The sequence below is a fragment of the Phodopus roborovskii genome, unplaced genomic scaffold, assembly GCF_943737965.1.
Source record: "Phodopus roborovskii unplaced genomic scaffold, PHOROB, whole genome shotgun sequence".
Lineage (NCBI taxonomy): Eukaryota > Metazoa > Chordata > Mammalia > Rodentia > Cricetidae > Phodopus > Phodopus roborovskii.
In genome coordinates this window covers 9,698,589-9,720,717 of record NW_026126611.1, presented here as the reverse complement: position 1 = coordinate 9,720,717, position 22,129 = coordinate 9,698,589, and the positions used below count along the sequence as shown (strand labels likewise).

Genomic DNA, 22,129 nt, shown 5'->3' with positions numbered 1-22,129 from the left:
GGTAGCACTAGACTGCACCCTTTAAATCACTCAAGAAACCTTTACGTGTGTGTACGTATGTAAATATACAGAGTCAGTATTTTAAAACAAGTAACTTTTCAGATTTGCAGCCAGTATTCTAAAGTCATTATTCTTCCATAGAGGATGGGAGTATGCAAACTCAAGAGCATCATGGGCTGATGGACAATATCTTACTATCTCTTTAACGGGGGGGGGTGTGTCATACTCCTGTCTGTGCTTCTCTGTAGCAGAGAAAGAAGCTGAACCCCCAAAGACAGCATGTGCAGTATCATGGTGTGACCTGCCCACCCCCACCCCCGCCTCTGGGCCCAGGGCCATCTTCTTCCTCAGTATACCATTTCCTTGCATCCTTTCTGAAGACACTGCTTCAAATGTTGCCCCTTAAATCCTAACCCCTTAAATATATTCAATCTTATGTTCTTACGTTCTTTTTTTTTTTTTTTTTTTTTTTTTTTTTTGCTTGCATAGCTTCCTTCTGAAACACACTGTATAGAAGATTAAACGCAGAGCCCAGTGACCAATGAGCTTATCAGGCAGGCTGTCTGTGGGACCAGCTGGCTCTGTCCCTTAAAGGGGCTCCTCACAGAGGGGTGATAAATCTTCAAGGAAAGACTTCTAAGGAATCCTTACATTAGAGCACAACTTCAGCTTCCACGGGTTACTTCTTCTGCCTAGAAAACATACTTAAGCCCACATCAATCTCCCCTTCAATCCCAGATCACCTGACCTGCTCCTGCAGAGAAGGTACCACCCTGTGGGAAAATATCTGAAGCCTCCCCCTCTATATGAGTCGGTAGGCACCTTTTCAGGATAGGATGTGGTCACCAAGAGGAACTACTTCTGGTACCCAAGACTCCTTAGCAAAATCCTGTATCCTAAAGCCACAATCCCCGAGCAGGTGTGTTTCTGCTAACGCATGCACAAAATTGTTGTTCTTTGTATGTGTTCCTTTCTTGTCTTTATGATGCTTTTTAATCTGCATTCACAGCTCTCAATTCCCTCAAAGTAAAGATAATGTCCTTGGTCAGTTTATTAATAGAAAAAAAATGAATACACATAGATTTACTTCAGTGATCTCCCTGTTGATAAATCTGATGCATATATAATTGTACATTAATATTTATGAATATGTATCCTGCATGTATATAAATAAATTATATATTAAATATATATGTCACTCCTTTAACTAAGTGAGCACGTGTTGGGAGTTTTCCATCTGTTAGCTTGATTTTAGTAAAAAGCATTCTCTTTTTAAAACCCAAGGATTGACATTAAATGAATGAATCATCATGGGGAGGTCACCTGTCACTAGAGTGTCCCATGTCACTTTTACACACTGTCAACATTGCCTCTTCTCTGCTCTAACACAAATTCTAGGCTGGCATAAAAGTCCACCTGTTTCATGTCACTAACTTACTTTTCTTCGCTGTAGAAATGGTTCAAAACACTGAAGTTTTCTTTGAGATACACTCAGAAATAGGATTTCACTAAGCAAAAACAGAGTCTTGGGAGGTGAGACACCTATAATTCTCATTGTAATGAAACCCTATCAGTGAAGATATGAGAAAATGTTATATGACTCATTGATAAGTAACATAAAATTAAAATGAATTACTCTCCCAAAAAAAATATTGATGTCTACTATGTATTTTTACTTTCAGAGTTTAAAGAGACAGTTGAAATCACACAAATGGGCCAAGAAGGTGGCTCAGCCAATAAAGGAGCTTGGCACAAAATCCTGGTTACTTGAGTTCAAATCCTGAAGCCTATATAAAAGTAGGAGAGAACCAATTCCACACAGCTATACTCTAACTTCCACATGCCCCAGGCAAAACATACACACACACGCACACACACACACACACACACCATGCATTCACATACACACAATAGCAAAGTTTTTTTTAAACAAGCCACTTATGCAAAGTTTGTCAATGAAAACAAACAAAATTTTCCCAACCTATGGCAAATTCACTAAGATATTTTCTCAGAATTTATGCTTAGAGCCAATTACTCATGAAAGTAATCATAAAGGCCAAAAAGATGGCTTCTTTCAAGAAGTTAACCATGCATTGTTTTCTGTTAGCTGAAAGAAAGGCTCTCCATATTTGCCGAAACATTCAAGACAGGTCTCTTATAAATAGAGAAATTCTGGCTTTCAAGTAAGGTTTTTTCTGGAATGGTCAATTCTGCTTAAAGCTCAAGCAGAAAAGATGCTCTGCTTCTAAGAAAAGCACCTTCCACACTGAAGCTCCTCTGAGAGTCATGTTTTGTCCACATGTGACAGTTACCACGGATGCATTGCCGTGCAACTATGTTGATGGTCAGGGGAAACAGCCACCTTTACACAGATAAGTGGGAGCCTCAGAGGATGGAGAACTCTGCAAGGTGTGTGTTCAGCCAGACACCGCCCTGCAGAAGGCAGAGGTTGGCCTGAAATTTCCATGAAACAGGGTCAGGTGGTTTACTCAATAGCCCCACAGCTCTCCTGGACTGTTGCTGCAGCAACACAAATTACATCAGTATCAGTTGATTTATACAGCAAATCCCGTCAAGTCTCTAGTAATTGTAAATGAAACATGGATAACACAAAAGTAACACAAATGTAGCTGATAATAAACTGATACAAAATTCTACATTGTACCCACAAATGCTTTCGCAATTCTCGTGTTATTTTCCCAGGTACTAAGGCTTGGAGATCAGTCTCATTTTAGCCTCAACTACTATGTCCTGTGTTCTCTACGTGTTGATCCTTTCATGGGTGTGGTGTGTTCCAGTTCTCACTGTTAGGAGCCACATCTCAATACTTGCATTTTCTGACCAGCTCCTAGACAGGTTTCCAGCAATACACTCCTTCATGGCTGATTGCTGCTGTGTTCATATTATCACACGCCCATCTCCTACCAACTCGAGAATCTTCCCTAGGCCCCTCCTGTCTGTAGTCCTGCCTATTTGTCAAGTGTATGTCTGAGTTCCCTCTTTACTGGGCCCAGGTCACTTGTCAAAGGGAGAGACACACAGTCTACAGAAAAGAGCCCGGCTCTTGTGTTGGAATATTTCAAGGTTAATCCCATCTCCTCCAGTTACTTCTCCAGAGGCTCTGAGCCTGTCCCTCCAGCTCTTCCCTTTCAGAAAACTCACTTGAAAAGCAGGAATAATACAATTGATGTTGAGTGGTTATATGAAAATTAGACATTATGTCCACAGTACTATGTTGGTTCTACTCATTCACGCTATCTAGCCCGCCTTTGTTCACATTAGACCTCTGACTCAAGATGCTCACCCTTCCCGCATTTTCTACTCCCAAAGCTTCAAAGAAGGTGGTAATCAGGGATAGGAAAAACTATGAGGAATATATTACAATGTGGGGATCCTTTTGAGTAAACCCCAAATTCAGTTGTATTTTTTTTAAGCATAGAAGTGGAAATCCCATTAATGGGAGAAATACTTAAATAAGAGCTCATTTCTCAGAATCCCCTGGGCAAAGCAAGTACCAATGATTTCTCATTCCCATTTGCTTGGGAAATCAACAAATAATAACCAAGTACTTATTAAACACCAGACACTAAGGGACTAACGATATAAACCCATGATCTTGCTATGTAGACATAATGACCAATTATGGAAGACAGGAGTGTGACACACATTCAAAAATAAGGATGCATGTGGCAATCAAACTATCATAAAATAATATAAAAGGAAGAAGATGGGGCATCTAAGTTTAGCTCAGAGGATAAGTCCGCGTAGAAGATGTGCTATCAAATTCAAATGTGACTCTTATGAAGAGGGGAAGGTTTGCCAAAACTGGGCAGGAAGAGGCTTCCAGGAACAGAGGCAAGCCTTTCTGAGCAGGGAATCTATACAAGCAAAGGTGTACCCAGGGCTGGAACACATCAATAGGAATCAAAAGCTCTATCACTAAGGCTTAGGCTGGATTAAAATGGGGAGTATGAAGAAGAAAAAAAGGGTACCAGTTAAGATGACATCCTGAGCCAGGGAGTGGGTGTGAACTTTATCCTAAGGGCACGGGAAAGTGAGAGCATGGTATCTAATTCCAGGGTTTTTCACTAACTGATATTGTCAAGGCTTATGTAGGGTACTGTAAGAAGGGGTGTGAAGCTTCACGTGCCCTGACACATTCCAAGCCAATGAAATGCTATGTGAGAAATGGCTGGTGATCTCTCCTAAGGAAGCCTGGGTAGTGGTGCTGGAGAAGCAATGTGAGCAGAAAGGAGGTGAGCCACTCACTGACTTCCGGGTACCAACACCAGTCAAGCAAAGCAGAGAGATTGGCAAAATCCTCAGGCAGTATCGACAGCAACAGGGATGAGCAAGAGTCTCATAGGATAGCTCGCACATTCACAGCACAAATTGTCACTTTTAGAGATGGTCTCTCAGTCTCCTTCTAGAAACAGGGTAACATAATGACATCATTTATCTGGTCCCCAGGGAGACAAGGTGGCATGTCATAATCATTACGGACTTAGGACTCAAAGGGGCCGGGACATGAAGCCCTTTCCATCCACTTCCTTCCTGTATGACTTGGGCAGTTCGCCAACTTTCAAAGCATTCCTCAGCATCTCTTCCATCTCTGTCTGTCTCTATCTCTGTCTCTGTCTCCCTCCAGAGATCGCACCCTGGATCTCATGCATGCTAGGCAAGCATTCTACCGCCAAGCTATAGCCTCAGACTTCCTATATTCCCTTTTCACATTGAGACAGTGATTCACTAAACTGACATGACTGTCTTTGAACTTACTCGAAAGCCCAGGTTGGCTTCGAACCTGCAACCACCCTGCCTCAGCTTGCTGAGTGGCTAATACTATAAGCCTTTGCCAACATACCCAGCTAGAAGGTTTGTTTTGTTTTTGTTTTGTTTCGTTTTGTTTGTTTGTTTTGTTTTGTTTTTAGAATAGGGAAGAGCCAGTGTGCAGAGTACCTAGAATATTCCTTGGCATATGGCAGAGTATGGGACAGACTATCCAGATATACACAAAGTCACAAAGAACAGGGATGGCCCTCCAAGAAGAAAAAGCAGTGGAGGAAGGGGGGAGAAATCGGTCAGCTCTTAAGTGCCTCAGCCATTAAATCTAAATTCTTAAAGTGGAGAGAGTAAGTGCATCTTTCTCTGCGAGGGCGTGTTCAACTGTTACTTTGCAGTTGGTATTAACACAGATAGAAGGAATATGACTGCTAATTAAATCCTCATTGAGGTCTACCCACAACAAATATACAATTAAGATGCCAGGCATGAGGATGGGGAATAGAAAGCAAGGGAACATGACAAGTCCTCTATGAAAGACCCTTCCTTTTGTACGCCATTAATAACCCTCTGCTTCCCTGGCCAGCTAAGCTTATTCTCAAAATGGTACTTCTAGCTTAATAGTGCTAAAATACATGACCAGCATCCTGAAGCTTACTCCCTGCATCTGATAAAAGGACACAGGGATGGGGAGCCTACAGGTATCTAAGACTCCATCATTTCCCCTCTCTAGTCCAAGCCAACATGACTGCTCCATGCAGAAGAGTGAGCTTCCTGATGCCTAAAATTAGGAAGCTCCTATGCCTAAAGGTAGCTGGAGAAGCCAAATGAGCCAAGTGGCAATGGTTTAGCTCCAGGAAGAACTTCTTTCAGATTCTACCAAGACAGGGACCATGCCCCTGGCCAAATGATAAGATGAACTGACCGCTTAATCCTGAGCCTGTTACATCCCGTAGATGCATTATATTCCACCAACACCCAATCTATCCTACAGGCTCAGAATTTCCTCAAGGCTGTTTATAGGGTAACTCGGATCAGCTCCTCGTAAGAAAGATGCGGGTGACAATTACTTGTGATAACTACCAAAATGCCATAGCCTAAAATAATGGGCAGTGGAGGCTGAGGAGGTGGTTTGGGCAGTGAAAGTAATTGCTGCATGGCTGACCACTTGAGTTAGAACCCAGGGACCCACGTGATGGAAAAAAAAAAAAAAAGAAACAAATCCCTCTTGTAAGTTGTCCTCTGACTTCCACTCATGAGTGATGATACTTGTGTACCCAAACACACACACACACTGAATAAATAAATATAATTCAGTAATTAAAAATAGAAAACATAAAATACTTACATCAACCTTAATTCCACTTAAGAAGGAAGCTGTGTTTGTTTGAGAAACCACCCAGTCCCAGGTTGGCTTAATTTAGTACTATTCCCTTAAGAGATTAAACAAACCTTCTCTATCAGTCTTCCTCCCATCACAAAGGGACCCCAAGCCTGCAGTGGCTTCCCATTTCCCCAGAGTCAGTGACAGAACATCTACCTACAAAGCTCTACAGATGACTTTCAACAGCACTGATGTCCCTCTCAAAGTATCTCCAGCCACAAAAAGACAGTACGAGAACTTCATTTCCAGCTCTTTTCAACAGTCAACTCATGAAGCTGACCACAGTACCACATGGCTATCAGAGGACAAACTCAGCTACTACCTCAGTGAGCATGCTCCTCACAGTGCATATCTAATGCCATCACGGAACAATGCCGCCAATCTCTACACAAGGCTGGCTTAGAGGTTAGCAATCCCACACCAGCAAAGATCAGGAGGAGAGAAGACGTTGGGAGAAGGGATGGATATCACGTCCCTGAACTGATGGATTTTTGTCCTTAGTAGAGGACAATGCTGAGACCCTTTTTAATAGGACCTTAGCAAGGCAAAGTTCCCACAGCAAATGTTATCCAGACAGATGGTGAAACTATGCGGATCTCATAGAACAATAACATCAGTAGAACCCCAACAGCTCCTTCCTTAAGCAAGGATATAATTGGGGCCCCTTTTCCTTCCTCTCCAATCAGAATAGTAAAGCCAGATGGCATCTCCTCTGAGCAGCACAGCTCACTAACCTACATAGTTCCTGGAGCAGAAATGAGTCCTCTATCAAATCTGCTAATTTGCTCTGCTCCAACTCCCAGAGATCAGGATCAACTTCCCTGTGGGGATCCCTGCTCTGTGCTCTGGAAGCCACGTTTTGGTAAAGAGGCTGGGGCAGCGGGAGGAGGGACCACTCACCATCTGATTGCTATACCAGTACAGCGATGACCCCTTCAGCACCACCCAGAACTTTTTCCATTTGTTGCTCAGGAAAGTTCCCTTTTCCTTTTTCTTGTACAGCCAACCCTGGCAGTCAGCGTGGCCCAGATCTTTACACGATATCCTCCTCCGACTCATGGTGAAAAAACCTGCAGCAGTTATACAAACAGGTTAAGTGTGCCCCGGACTTGGGTGGCAAAATAAAAGGCAACTTTTAGTCGTTTCCACGGCAAAGACTGGATGTTCTCATTCATGCAAAGTAACTGTTTAAGAAAGAAAGAAAGAAAGAAAGGAAGAAAGAAAGAAAGAAAGAAAGAAAGAAAGAAGAAAAATAAAGGAAGGAGGGAACGAGAAAGAGAGAAGGAAAGAGGGAAAGGAAGAAAGAAGAAAGAAAGAAAGAAAGAAAGAAAGAAAGAAAGGAAAGAAAGAAAGGAAAGAAAGAACCCCATGTATCTGATCTATTTTTAAACATTCATTCGGTGCCTAAAAAACCCGGGCAAAGAGGCAGTGAGGCTTATATGCAAGCATAGGTCTGAAAACCTTAGTCAAAAAGAGTAAGTTGAAAAAAAACGTTCAACTCTCGGGGCTAGCAGGCACACTGCAGCAGCCACACGGGTCCTTCACACAGTAACAGCGGCAGTTATGCAACAGACAATGGAAGGGTTAAAGCCCACCTAGGACCCTGGGGACTTCCTGACTCAGTGCCAGCTTCTCCACGCAGTGTGGACAAAGCGCAAGGGACTAGTCCTAGTGAACAGCGTGTCATTCTTTCTTAAAAATCAGTCCAAAAGCAACCCAAAAAATTAATCTGCCGCCCATCTCCTGATAATAAATTCAGACAGACAAGAAGAACCTAGTCCCCTTCCCAAGAAGGCATCCAGGAGAAAGGAAGAAGAAGAAGGAAAAAAAAAAAAAATCACACTCACAGGCACAAGAAAGGGATAAAGGGACAAAAGGGATCTAATTACCTTGAGTTTTCTTCCTCGGCTTCTGACGCAAGGGAACCTGCTGGAAATGCAGGAAGGAAAGAAAAGAGGCAATTTCTGATTGTGTTGTAACATTTGTAAAGAGAGAAGGAGGGAGGGGGCGGCAGTGTTTATGAGCGGGGTGGATTCTAAAAAAAAAAAGAAAAAGAAAGAAAGGAAGACTCTCCAAGCAGAGCTCAAGGGGAGCTAAGAGCTGAGGCACAAAATGTGCTAATTAGAATCGATATACATTGAGCTGAACCTGGAAAAAGGTAACAGGGCATTTATCTGTGGGGCTTCCTGTTTCCTCCCACAAGCAACTCTCGCTACTACGTTATTGAGGGCACCGTTCTTGATGAAGTTCTAGAAAATCATGAAATACTTTACCTATACATTTTTTGTGAGAGAGGAAACATCTCTTTTCTCTCTTGGTTTCTAATTAATTTTGATTATTTAAATAAAACCCGAGGATAATTGTTTCCATCTCAAGCTGTTAAATGTTCACAACAGACTAACTTCACAGTCTTGCTAATATACAGAGCTCTACCTAAACCACAGGCATTAAATAGCCTTGGGAAAGAAATTCCTTATCTGTTCTTGTGTGACCTCAGGGACTCCAAAGCCTCCTGATTGGGAATTTCTTATTCTCAGCCAAATTTACATATCTTATTCTATCTTTATCTCTGAATATTTCTCACATGCTTTATAGACGATAAATATTCAAATATTCAAATCAGACATGATAATTTATATAAAATACACATATTTTCCACAATACATTTTCATCAAGTCATATAAAACCAGATTCCAAACAAAACTGGAAACCCCCCCTAAAAAAATATGCTTGCAAATGCCTCGCTCTCTCTCCTCACTCTCTCTCTCTCCTCTCTCTCTCCTCGCTCTCTCTCTGTGCAAATATTACAGAGAACTTCAGCTTCAAAATTTTTCATTTGTTCTTTTACAGCATCTAAGCTGAAATTTTTCAGGTTTAGATACTTTTCATTTACTGTTAGCAAGCAGAGACTTGAAAACATTTAAACACGCAACTATTTATGGTACTCTAGATGCATCTGGCTAGTAGTCCACATCTCCAGCTACTGATGAATGATGTGTGTGTGTGACTCTGTTGTATGTTTGGCAGGGGAATATGATCTACAGAAGAGCTAGGATAGAATTTTTAAAGCCAGGGGCCCAGAGTTAGCCAGGAGCTATATTACCCAAGGAAACTCACTCTAAGCCTATTTCCCCGTTTGTAAAAATCAAGATATACACAAGAAATACTCAGGAGGCTGAGACAGGGGGATTCTCACATGACTAAGGGCAGAATGGCCTATAGAGAGCACTGTGTGTGTGTGTGTGTGTGTGTGTGTGTGTGTGTGTGTGTGTGTGTTCTAATCCCTGTAAGTCTCAAGGAGATCTGCCAAGATTTATTTGTGAAAAGATTCTGATAACTAAAAACCATGTTTCTGTGAATGCATCGTGGAGATTAGCAAAGATAAGCAAACACTTAATAAATAAACTCATCATTTTAGAGTAAACATGACTCGAGCTTCCCTCAGCTGGGAAGATGGAGTTAAGGTCAAATTGTGTTTCTTCGGGGACACAAAACCAGTACAATCCTGACCTGGCTTTTTATTTTATGAACATCATTTCTTCCCTTGGACCACCGATCTCTCTGAGGATAATGCTTAAGCAAACTGAACATGTGTCAGTCATGGCATGCTAATTAAGACTAAACATGTAAGGGGCTCATCTCCCTTCCCTTTCCCTAATATTTCCCACAGTCACCTTCTTGGTCTAAGATCCCCACCATGCCTTAGTCTCTGGGCCTTCTTTGTTTCTTATTATTCCAATATCCTGAGATCAGTAAACTCAATTAGTGTCTACTGGTTACGTAATACAGTCCAATTGAGAGCTGGGGCGAAAGACGAAGAGTAAAGGTTTGACAGGCTGGGGTCCCAAGGAGCAAATTTATTAACTGTAAACAGGAGAGGGGAGAAAGCAGAGGGTATTCCTAGAGGGTTGGAGCCCTGGGCAAACAAAATAAAACTACATTACTTCAAACTACACCAGAGGCTCTAAAAGAAGAACAAGAAAATGGGAGGTGATATCTAGGGGACAGCTATGGAGTCCTGAAAAGGAAGGACAAAGTTGACTTTCATTCCTTAGTTCTTCAGCCATGCTGAAGGGAACTGAGTCTCTGCAGTCAGTGCTGGTTAGCTCCCTGTGACTCTGCTAGCTCTACAGCTCTGCCATCAAGCCTTACAGGTTTCCAGGGAAATCCCCAAGTCAAAAAAAAAAAAAAAACAAAAAAACAAAAAACAAAAAAACGTGTCTTCATTTCTCCTAATACCAGCTATAGCTGGACAGCTGGTTTCTTGCTCCTAGCTTGGCTTGAGAGTTAGGAGTCGACATCAGGTCAATACAGCCCCCCACCCCACCCAGGCAAGATGTTCCATTCCTCCAAGCAAGCCCCTTGTGACTCAAGCCTGCTCTGATAATCCTCCCCCAAAGCCAATTTACTGATGCTCCCTGTTTCCCCCCTGGCCAGAGAGAGACAGGCTGCACATTAGAGAAATAAAAACTACCAAGGGTTTCGGTTTCACTTGGTAGATGTGCATTTGAAACCCCAACTGCTCTACAAGAAGTCATGAAAACAACCTCTGAGAACTTGGCTGAGTCTAAGACACATTTTCCTCCTCACAACAGGAAGTGGAACCCATGAACTAGTCGGTTTCAAGACCTTCATGTGGCTTTCTCATTGGGTAGGTGAAAACATTAACAGCCGCCTGAGCCTTTCCGTAGACGATTCTGACCATCCCTGACATTTAGAGTTAAATAAGATATTCCTCCCAACTTATTTTCTTCCTGTTAAAGAGAAAAGGGACGACTTAGTCTAAAAATATAAATTTTCCCTAAGATAGACCTAAAATTTGGGGAAAAGTCTCAGTGAAAACACATAGATTTTATTAGAGAAATGCACACTTGTCCTTTGGCCTTGGAAAGGTGGCCCAAATGTTTAATTTGAGAGATGAGACAATGATTCAGTCAATAAAGTATTTGCTGGACAAGCATGAGGACCTCAGATGCCTAGAAATTGTGTTAAAGAGCCAGCTACGGTAGTGTGTTTATGATGTCAGCAAGTTTCAGGGCAGTGAATGACTCAGAAAACATGATGTTGACCTCTAACCTCCACAGACCACATCTGCACACACTTACATGCCTGCACACATGCATTTTCAGTGGTCCTGGTCTTCAGCAAAAAATCATACAGTGATATTTTGATTAGTTTCATCTCTGTTGTTGCTGTGGTAGAATACTGTAGCAAAAAGAAACTTCAGGAAGGGGGGTATTTTAATTTGTAATTTGAGTTTAAGTGGTCACTGTAGAAGAAGTCAGGGTTGCAGGAACCTGAAGCAGCTTCGTCACATAACATCCGCAGTCAGGAGTAGAAAGTAAGGAATACAGACAAACTCACGGGCTTCCTTGCGCTCAGCACACAATTCAGGAAACCCTGCCTAGGAAATGGTGCCACCCACGGTGGGCTGGGTCTTCCCACATCAGTTAACCTAAGGTGATTCCCACATACACGCACCAGGCCAGCCCAAAGTAGACAATCCCTGACTGAGATTCCCTTCCCAATTAAGTCTAGATTGTTATTAAGCTGACAACTAAAGCTAACCATCAACTTGGCCAAGCTCTTCATTTCTGGAAACACTGGCTTGCGGCATCCGCCACTTTTTACGGTATGCTCCACACATTCCTGGCAATATATAAACTGCCATTACTAAGTGACCAAGAATTTGGGATTCTCCACAAGTACCTGACAATTACACAAGCTTCTTTCTATATTGTTGGAAAGCTAAACTCGACTTTTTAAAAGGCGTTGTTAGGCACTTGATTAGTAAAAACTTACCTGTGATAATACACGTAAAAAAAAGTTGGCTTAACTTTTTCTGAATGCTAGCCGCTTAAACATTATGCAATACCAAAATATTGAATGAAAATCTCTCTCTCTCTCTAGTTGTGAATAACAGAGATGGGCAGTGGGAAAAAGCTGGAAAAGCTAGAGAATGGCAAAGGCTAGGGCTAAGAACACAAAGGAAGACCAACATATAATTGGTAAAGCAGTTAAAAAAAAAAAAAAAAAAAAAAGGTGCCCCGAGGAAAACTGAACAGGAATCCTCAGAGTCAAACTCAGAAGAAGACTATTATGAGTGTGAGGGAGAGACTCCAGAGAAAAGCTGGTCCAAACCACCAAATTGTAATGCTTTAAATGGAAAAGCTTATTCGAGATTTCTGTATCATTTTTCTCTTCTCTGTGACACAATGCCTGATAAGAGAAACTAAATGGGGAGGGGATGTTTGGGCTCACACAATGTCAGGAAATACAGCATGCTAGAGAATTCATAATTCAGCAGCTAGGTCTTGGGCAGCAGGAGCTTGCGACTGTCACCAGGAAGCAAAGATCTGGGGCAGGAAGGTAGCTATGGCCCTCAAGGTTCACCCCAGTGGCCTACTTAAAGTGGGTAGATCTTATGTTTCAAGGATTCTATAGCTTCACCAAACTGTGACCATCTGGGGATCATGTGCTCAAGTGTACAAGTCTGTGTGGAACACTTCAGATTCAGACCACCACAGAAATCTTGGCTATGTAGTCTTTGGAGCCACAGGACAAATTCCAGCAGGTTCTAGCATAACTGGGAACTAAGGAAGTATACACAGAGTTGATGACATGACAGTACTAGGCAGGCTCAAGGTCGGGATGGAAAAAGCTATGTGCTCCCTCTCAAACCAAGCTTTCTGCTTAAGCTTATTGTGCCCAATTGAATGATGCACACTTGACAGCAAATTGACAGGTCAATGTGAAATGCTTCAGCCGGACCATATCCTCAATTACTGAATGCCATGTTATTCTTCCTCCTTTTCTCATTTTTGGCATTGTTAAGAAAATAAAATATAAATGCTGCAATCTCTCCAAGTTTCTTCCCTCGTCCACTTACTCTCAGTTGCTCCAGCTTACTCTAACATGACATGTTTACATTCCCACATACATCTTAATAACTGTGAGTGATAGTTAAACAATAGCCCTAACGTCTACCCTTACTTCATTTTTTTTTTTTTTTTTGCCTTTTTTTCCATATTGATGCACGTAGCTATGGCTCATTTTCAGTGTGACAATGAATACATAGTCTGTGATTTCTTTATCCAATTGTTTAGTAATGAGCTTTAATGTTTTTACAGTTTTGCTATCAGCTATAAATCAGCAATTAACAACTCTTCTGTGTAAAAGTATGCATATACATTGTATGCATATATGCATGGTACTCTGGGCTTGGTATTAATCTGAGCTGGAATTACATGGTAATAGGATATGGGCATCATCAAATCTTTAATTATTTTCAAATTGCTTTCAGAGTGTCCATTTACAATCCCTCATGAAACATACAATTTTGAGGCTTTTTATTATGTTCGTTTATTTGTGTGTGTGTGTGTGTGTGTGTGTGTGTGTGTGTGTGTGTGTAAACAAGATGTCAGTTTTCTCTTCCCACCATGTGGATTCCAGAGATGAAACTCCAGGTGTCAGGTTTTGGTATGGAGTGTGCGACGTTTGGCTGAGAACAGAACTCAGTCTATGAGATGCTGACTTCATGAGCATGGGGCCCTCAGCTTCATTGCTACCACCCACATAAAATGCTGTCATGACAGCAAGTGCTTATAATCTCAGTCGTGTGAAGAGGGAAGGCAGAGAGATCTCTGAGACTTGTCGATAATGAGGCAGGCCTACTTGGTGAACTCCAAGCCAACGGGAGACCCTGGACAGCTCCTTAGGACTAACACTCAAGGTTGACTTCCACATGGACAAACAAACATAGATCCAAAAGGGTGCGTGCACATACAGAAGGGAGAGAGAGAGACAGAGAGAGAGAGAGAGAGGACGGAAGGGAGGGAGGAAAGGAGGGAGAGAGGGAGAGAGAGGGGGGGTTCAATATTGATTTTATCTCATCTATATCTCATATATTGAGCTCTAATTCAAGAATTATACCTTCTTTTTTTTAAGATTACTAAATAATTTCAAGATCCATTTATAATTTTCCATTTGGATCAAGGTTTTGAAAGACTCCAAAGAATTAAGAGAGAGAGGAAGATTCTTAGATTCCTCATCCTTGATTTTTTTCCATTAGAGTTTAAAACTCTTAACTCGCTTGGGGTTGCGGAGTGCATGCCTTTAATCCCAGCACTAGGGAGACAGAGGCAGGCAGATCTCTGTGAGTTTGAGGCCAGTCTCGTCTGCAGATTGAGTTCCAGAATATCCAGGGCTACACAGAGAAACCCTGTCTCAAAAATGAAAGAAAGGAAGAAAGGAAGGAAGGAAGAAAGGAAGGAAGGAAGGAAGGAAGGAAGGAAGGAAGGAAGGAAGGAAGAAAGAAAGACTCAAAATGAGTCTTTTTTTAAATCATATACCATACCCTGTCTTTCTTGGAATTATTTTTAATGTATCTGAAATTTTTCTTAGTCAATGTGGACTGCTATTAACAGAAAACTACAGACTGGGTGACTTAAAAAAACAATAAAACAAAATATTGTTTTGGTCTAAAAGCTGGGATAGGTAAGATCAAATTGCTAACAATGGTGATGATCTCTTTCTGACTTGCTGACAGCTATGATCCTAATATGTCTTCACATGACCAATAAGAAACTAATCGTCTTCGGTAAGGGCACAACACCATTCATGAGGGCACCATCTTCATGACGTATGACCTTTCAACACATCATGTAACAGCATCCCATCTTGAATTGGATTGGCACTCCAGCATACAAATGTGGCAGAGAGGATATATACATACCAGTCACTTTAAAAAATATATGTTTATAAAATTCCTCTCCCCCTTCTGCTCCTTCCTGTCCCTGTCTCTCTTTCCTTTCTGATAATTTCAGACTGCCTCTCCTTAATGAAAGCTAGCCCCACCACCACTTGGAATGCTGGTTAGGGACCCTGCACATGCAGCCACTCAGTTGACCAACCTCTTTAGTCCCTGCCTGTATTTCCATCTTCCCCAAGATGGCCAGATGTCCCCTCTTTTTCTAGCCATGCCCCATTCATACACAGGGAGCCTGTGTTTGCCATTGTCGCCAGTGAGTGGACCTCACTTCCCCCACATTTTCTGAACCTGCCATAGAACCCAAACACTTTTCAGATCACCAACCAGGGTGCACCCATCAGGCCCTTGGCTTCAGTAACACCTACTGTCTTCCAGGTTTGATGGCCATAGCTGTTTAGCAAGCTTTTGACTGTAACCACAGCTTCTTGTCTTTCTGTTTCTCTTTGTCTACCATTGATAATGTGCTTGAAGGAGACTAGAATGTTGCTAAGTGTGAACTCACGGCCACATGCTAAGATGGAAGTCACATATTTCATTTACAGTGATATATCTTAAAGTTACAATTGAAATGTCAATCTGGTGTCTCTTCTGGTCATACCACCAAATACCTGCTTTCTCTCCTAAAACTTTAATATTTTCTTCTACCCTGCAGGAGTCTCTGGCACTTTGATGACTCAAGTCTGCCTTTCCTTCCTCTATTTGTCACCTAGTTAAGCTAATCCTTTGAGACCCTGTCAAGTGCCATTTCCACATGAAGACTTTTCTGGCTTTGGAAGGTGGTTACTTAGCTCTTGTATGGCTCTTAACTTCACTCAGTGCTCTTTATTTGTTGGAATGACTGCCTTATGTGACCTCCCAAGCTCCTTCAAGGCATGTCCTGTTCTGCCCTCATTCACAGATGAGGAACCTCACCACTGTGGTTAGCATAGACATCACTTACAACTTGTGAGGCAGGCCAAGCCTTTTGCTCAACTGTGTATTACTTCGCCCCAGTCTCCAATCTTGTTAGGATGTGTTACTGGGTATCATGATTTAAGTGTTTATCACTCTGTATGGCTCAAAGTGATGCATGTGTTATAGTAACGCTGCCCACCTGAGGTTCAGTCCAGAATTGTGAGTCACTTCTGTGTTCTTTCCCCCATCCCACACACATGCTCCATCACTGCCCTGGCCAGGTTGCCTGCCAGAGCCTGTTTAGTCTCTATCTATATTAAGTTCCACCATTGCTGCCTCTGTCAAACTCTCATTTTGTTCTCTCTGAAACTAGCAGTACATTATACCCAATCTCACCACCTACAGTGTAGACCTTGGACAATCTGAGTAACATACCATGATGGTCCTACTAAAAATACTTAGGCTCATAATTGACTACTGACAGTCAGGCTGAGTGAGCCTCTGGCCAAGACTTCAAGATAAAACCAATGCTCTTGTAGACATATTACACTCAGACATATTGTGTCTGACACAAAATAATCAAAACACAGGATCTTGTGTCTATTTTTGCTTCCTATGATGGCTGTAGGATGCATCCCCATGTTCCCGTCACAGGGTGAGTTGACGATCATCTGGAAAGTTTCCTGCTGTGGAATTACTCCTGACTGCAAATCATTTACATTGGAAAAGGAGACTGGTAATGTTAGGAAATCTAAAAGTTACCCCAGCGCATGTATTGCCCTAAAACTCCCCTGAGATTAACCGGCACTAAACTTCAGCCCACCTAGACAGTGACCTCAACTTTTCCTTGAAAGTAAAATATGCTAAGCCTACGTCTAGCTTTACGTAACACACTGTTTTCACAAAAATCACAATGCCTTTTTCAGCATGTCTCAACTGTCCCATTTAAGTGCCGAGAATCTGGAACCCAAGACAGTCTCCTGTGACAGGTGACAGATGTTTTCCAGTGGCAATTAGCAAAAACACTTCCCACCCTACCCATTAACCTATCTCTAGCAGCCCATGGAGCCTTCCTAATGAGGCTCCGTGGGAGTAGATGTGTGACCCAGACTCCAGGGCCTGATCTGTATGTCAGACTCATACAGAGCAGCGCTGGCTCTGTCACTTCAGTGTGGGGCTCACGCTGATGTCACCCACAACACAACACTGCCACTTTGGTTTCACATCCTTTCATGTGATCTGACATGTGAAACTAAACTCCTTTCTTCACCGTAACTACGACCACATCCCTGGGGCTCCCTCACATCACAGCCCAGAGAAAGAAAGGGTCACAGAGGTTTCTTAAAGACAGCAAGCAGTCTAAGATGCTGACCCGCCATAATGACATAAAAAGAACTAGGCAATAACTACTTTATGAGGAGTGGGCCGATACGGAGACTTCTGTGAAGCCTACACAGGAAGAAGCACAGGGGATAAGCACCCCACTCACCCCACGTCAAGGAACACAACCACAGTGTAAGGCACAATGACCACTGGAGCAGAGGGACACAAGTAGGGTGCCAGACGGAGATGATCGTGACTTGCTTGGGTAGACTTTGTTTCAGAAGAAATCTTTTACCTGACATTTTATCTTCTGGCACTATTCAGTGAAGGGATGTTATTTAAAATAAGTCTTTAGAAAAAGACAGTCACACAGCTTTGAACTGAGTTAACTTTAGAGTTTCTTCTCCATAAGAACCATCTCCAGAAGCAAGACAGCTTTGCAAGTATAGGTACAAGAGCAGTGAATAGCAGTAGAGGCATTGGGCCAGTCCCATTATCTATAAACCTGATAAATCTGTTCTCTATTCTTACCAAAAAAAATGCCATTAAAATATCCAAGACCAGAGAATTTCTAATTAAGTATTAAAGAATAATACATGCTAGATCAATTTATTGGTTGGTTGATTGATTGATTGATGCTGTATGGATGCCAAGGAATACATATATGGATTCTTAGACATGTTAAACATCTCCCAAGAAGCAATGACCCATAGCCTTAATTATTTTTCTTAGACATCTATCTATAAACTGTGGCTCTTGGTCATTCAATAATCACTTATTAGAAAATTGTTCATTGCCAAAGGCCAGATACTCATTGCTAAGCATGCTCTCAGAAAGCTTCCGGGCAAACACAGAAGAGACACGGTTAGAGGCTGGAAAGATGGCTAAGCTGATAAAGTTCTCACTGCACAAGCATGGGAACCCGAGTTTGATCCCCAGCACCCACGTAAAAAAGTCAGGCATGGTGACACACGTCTGTAATTGTAAGCAAGGGAGGTGGAGATAGGAGAGTCTTCTGGGGTTTGTTTGCCACTCTGGCCAAATCAGGAGTTTCCAGTGAGAGACCAGTCTCAAAAAATAAGTGCAATTGAGGAAAACATCTGATCTTGGCCTGTGGCATCCACAAACACACACACATACATACACGCACACACACACGCACACGCACACACACTCATACACACACAGAGGGGGGCAGAGAGGCAAGACATGGCAAGAAACGGAGAGAATGCAATAGATCAAGGATAATGAGGGTCAGGGTAAGTGTTCAAACAGGGTGCAACAGAGACACGGAGGAAGGAGGAGAGTTTAGCAGAAGTGTGCAGTCAAGCCTGAGAGTTGATTGCATCAAATGCTACAAAAAGAAAGACCCAGGCCTAAAAGGATGCAATGCAACAGTGTAAGCATGGCTGATCTAGTAAGTATCAACATAGAGTGACAGACAACGGCCCTGAGTGGCAAAGCCATGTCACACGGGGCCTTGTAAATCGTGTTTCAAGCTGTCAGACTTATTGGAGTCCAATAGGTCGCCACCAAGCCAATGTAAGTTATTAAGGGACACCATGAGAACTGCATTTCAGAGAATCCACTCTGTCCCTATTTCCAACTGTGAGCCTGCAGTTATTGATAGCTCTGCAGAAGAAGCTTCCCTGCCCTCCACAGTCAGCCGCAGCACAGATCATGGACTTCCCGTGGTCTCTGGTGACAGCATGGACCACGGGCATCCATGTGACCTCCGCTATCAGCATAGTCCATGGACCTCAGCATGGTCTCTGGTGGCAGTACATGGCCATAACAAGAACCATGGGCACCATCATGGCCCTTGGCAGCCCTACAGGCCCCTGACATCAGCATGGACTCAGGTGATAACACAGATCACTACGACCACCCCCATTTCACCCCCCAAAAAAATTAAAAGAAAAAGTTTAGACAGGAAGTCATTGAAGAGAACGCTTTAAAACTGTGATGGAATCCTGAAGTGTAGCTCTGTAGATGGCCTGTGGGGGGAGAACTCATTTTTCATTAAGGGGCTGGCCACTGAGAGTTTGACCATGCTCCAGTGAGTATATGGGCAACATGTTGGACTTGATAATTTTTTAACTTATTTTTCTTTTCTCTTGCTTTTCTTTGGCGGAGGTCACAAGGTGGGGAGGGGGTGAGGTGAGCCTGGGAAGACTAGGAAGTGAATGTACTCGGAGTACATTATGTGAAACTCGCAAACAATCAATAAAAAGATTACGTTGGGAAAAAAAGAAAGCCCACTCAAGTATTTAGGTGGCTGGTGGGCTGGGAGGGAGAGGTACCCAAGGGAAAGCCCAAAGAGAAGAGGGAATGGCACGTGTCACTCACTCTGCAGAAGGTGACAGAAAGAGGAAAGTCCTAGAAGTTGCTGAGTTAATTATTTCAGGTTCTAACCCCAGCTTTGGCTCTAAAAAAATGCTACTCTTTTCTTTAGTAGAGAGAAAAGAATACGGCCAAGTTACAAACAACCCAGCTTGCTTAGCCGAAATGGGTAAAACCTACACGTAGCAAATTTCCAAATACTTAACTCTAGTTTTAAGGTGTAGGTACTATTTACCATACACGTCCCAGCGACTCCGTGAGATGGTGAGCCGCTCATCTTTGCTTCCCTGCCCCGGGCAGACCGTTCAGCTCCCGAGGCTCAGCAAACAATTAGTTTAGGGGAAATGAAGTGTAACCCGGGATATGATTAGGTCAAGTGTATCGAATAAACCTTGTGAAATGAGCGGGACAAAAATAGGTCTCATCTGACTTAGGGGAGGAAGGACAGCAGAAAAGTGAACTAATTTTCTGAATGGAAAAAGAAAGGAGGGTAAAAGCCTGAGAGATGCTAATAGAAGCGCCCAGGGCCCATGGCGGCCAGAGGAAAATGGAGCCACAGAAGGAGCTGGGCCGAAGGAGGATGCAGTGCAGGGTGGCTCAGGGAATGAGCAATTGCATACATAGCCAGTCTCCCTCCACTCAAGAACAGAATTCACTGGTGCCCAGGACCGGGATAATGGAGCCACGGTGATGATGGTTGCAGATCAGAGGTCACACAGATGACACCGTAGACTTCAGCCGTTTTCTTCTAATCCCTGAGAATTACGTTCTAAAGATGTGGACATCAATTTATCTGTCTTCGTTAGGGTTTCTATTGCTTTGGAGAGACACCGTGACCACGGCAACCCTTACAAAGGAAGACACTTAGGTTTACAGTTCGGAGGTTTAGTTCATCACGGCCGGAAGCATGGGAGCATCCAGGCAGATATGGGGCTGGCTGGAGAGGTAGCTGAGAGTTCTACATCTGGGTTGGCAGGCAGCGGGAAGAGGAAGGGGACCACAGGGCCTGGCTTGAGATTCTGAAACATCAACGTCCACCCCCAGTGACTCACTTCTCACAAGGCTACAACAAAACAACAAGGCCACATGTCTTAATCCTTTCCAATAGTGCCGCTCCCTGTGAGCCTGTGGGAGTGATTTTCATTTGAACCACCGCATTATCTGGTCAATTAAATGTCTAGTTCTAACCTAACACAGACCCCCCCCAACAGATAATAGATTCTGAGTGCATAGTAAATGGATGTTTTTATTTATTCATTTTAGTTAGAACACACAATTGATTTTCATTATGAAACTTTCAACCAACCGAAACGTTTCTTGTCGCCATCCCTCTCTACCTCCTCCTCCTCCTCCCCACCCTCTTCTACTTACCTCCTACCTTCCTTCATAGTTCGTGTCCTGTGTGTCTTATCACCCTCCCCCTCTTCAACCCCATTTCCCTTTTCATTTCATTTCTAGCCTCAGGGCCGACCTCCACACTTACACCCACAAATCCATACAAACCTCATAAGCAAGTTCGGGTATGAGAGAGGACACGTGATTTCTTTTCTTCTTCCTAGACCTCTATGAACACTGCAGTGTGAGATGCACCCACATTACCTTAACTTTCCATTCCTCTACACACACAAAAAACTAATCTCCCCCAGTTGGAAAATTTCAACCTTTCAGTTAAGAATGAAGTAATACGAGCATAATGTTCAAGGCCCTGGCAACACTTCCCCCTCCCCGACCCCGTTTTTTCTGTCCATAGAACACATATACGTATTCCTATAAGCACAGACATTTTTACAATTTTCTCGAACTTTGAGGGCTGGAGGGATGGCTCGGCAGCTAAAGGCAGTTGCCACCAAGAATAGCCACTAATCACTAGGATCTACATGGTCAAAGGAATGTACGTACTCTTCAAACTGGAAATATCTAAAGCCTGGGCGTGCTAAGAGAAGCCAATACAGGTACTTACATTGCCTTCAGTAGCCATAATTGAAGTCAGGCTGCCAGAAACAAATGCTGGAAAAGGAAAATAGTTTCAGTTAAGTGTAGGCTTATGCTGCTCACGGAAAACTTCACAGTAAGGGCAATTCATTAATTACTTAAGTAAATCCATGTCTTAAAGTTCAATTCATAAAGCAAACCAGTTTTATCTAAACATAGTATTTTCATAGTATGAGCATGACACATATGATTTACATACCTTCTTGTCAGTAGAAGTTTGGGGTTTTTGGTTTTTTTGTTGTTTGTTTGTTTGTTTGATTGATTGATTGATTGATTGTTTTGAGATAAGAAAGTGAAGAACAGTACAGACATGTGGGTAACATGGAATTATTTGACCACTGCTGTTATCAAATCTCATAAATACAACCAACCCCTTCAAAGACTCCCAGCTATGGTACCATTATTATTATTTTTTTTTTTTTTGAGTGCTGCTTCGTAGTGGATTACGTGAAAAACAAGAGTCTCTGGTTTTGAGAAACACAAAACAAGAGGGGACCTGACTTCTGAAGTCCCAGAAGCCACTGAAACATGAGAGCAGATAGATCCCTCTTAACCTGCCCAGTGTCACCGACTCACATCCATTCCCACTGACTTAATCTCTTACCACATAGGTTCCCCCAAATTTGAAGACTGACACCCCT

The 22,129-nt window shown here is 42.6% G+C and overlaps 1 protein-coding gene across 1 annotated transcript in view; it reads right to left on the bottom strand.

Moving 5' to 3' along the window:
- The window catches only part of Ipcef1 (interaction protein for cytohesin exchange factors 1), a 66,138-nt gene extending 44,640 nt beyond the window's left edge, over positions 1 to 21,498 (bottom strand). The window contains exons 1-3 of the mRNA XM_051205984.1: positions 21,457 to 21,498; positions 8,056 to 8,095; positions 7,067 to 7,236 (exon numbers count right to left, since the gene is read on the bottom strand). Of these exons, the coding sequence (XP_051061941.1) occupies positions 7,067 to 7,236; positions 8,056 to 8,095; positions 21,457 to 21,474 (228 nt within the window). The 5' untranslated portion in view covers positions 21,475 to 21,498. The remainder of the gene's footprint in view (positions 1 to 7,066; positions 7,237 to 8,055; positions 8,096 to 21,456) is intronic.
- Between the last annotated feature and the right edge of the window lie 631 nt (positions 21,499 to 22,129).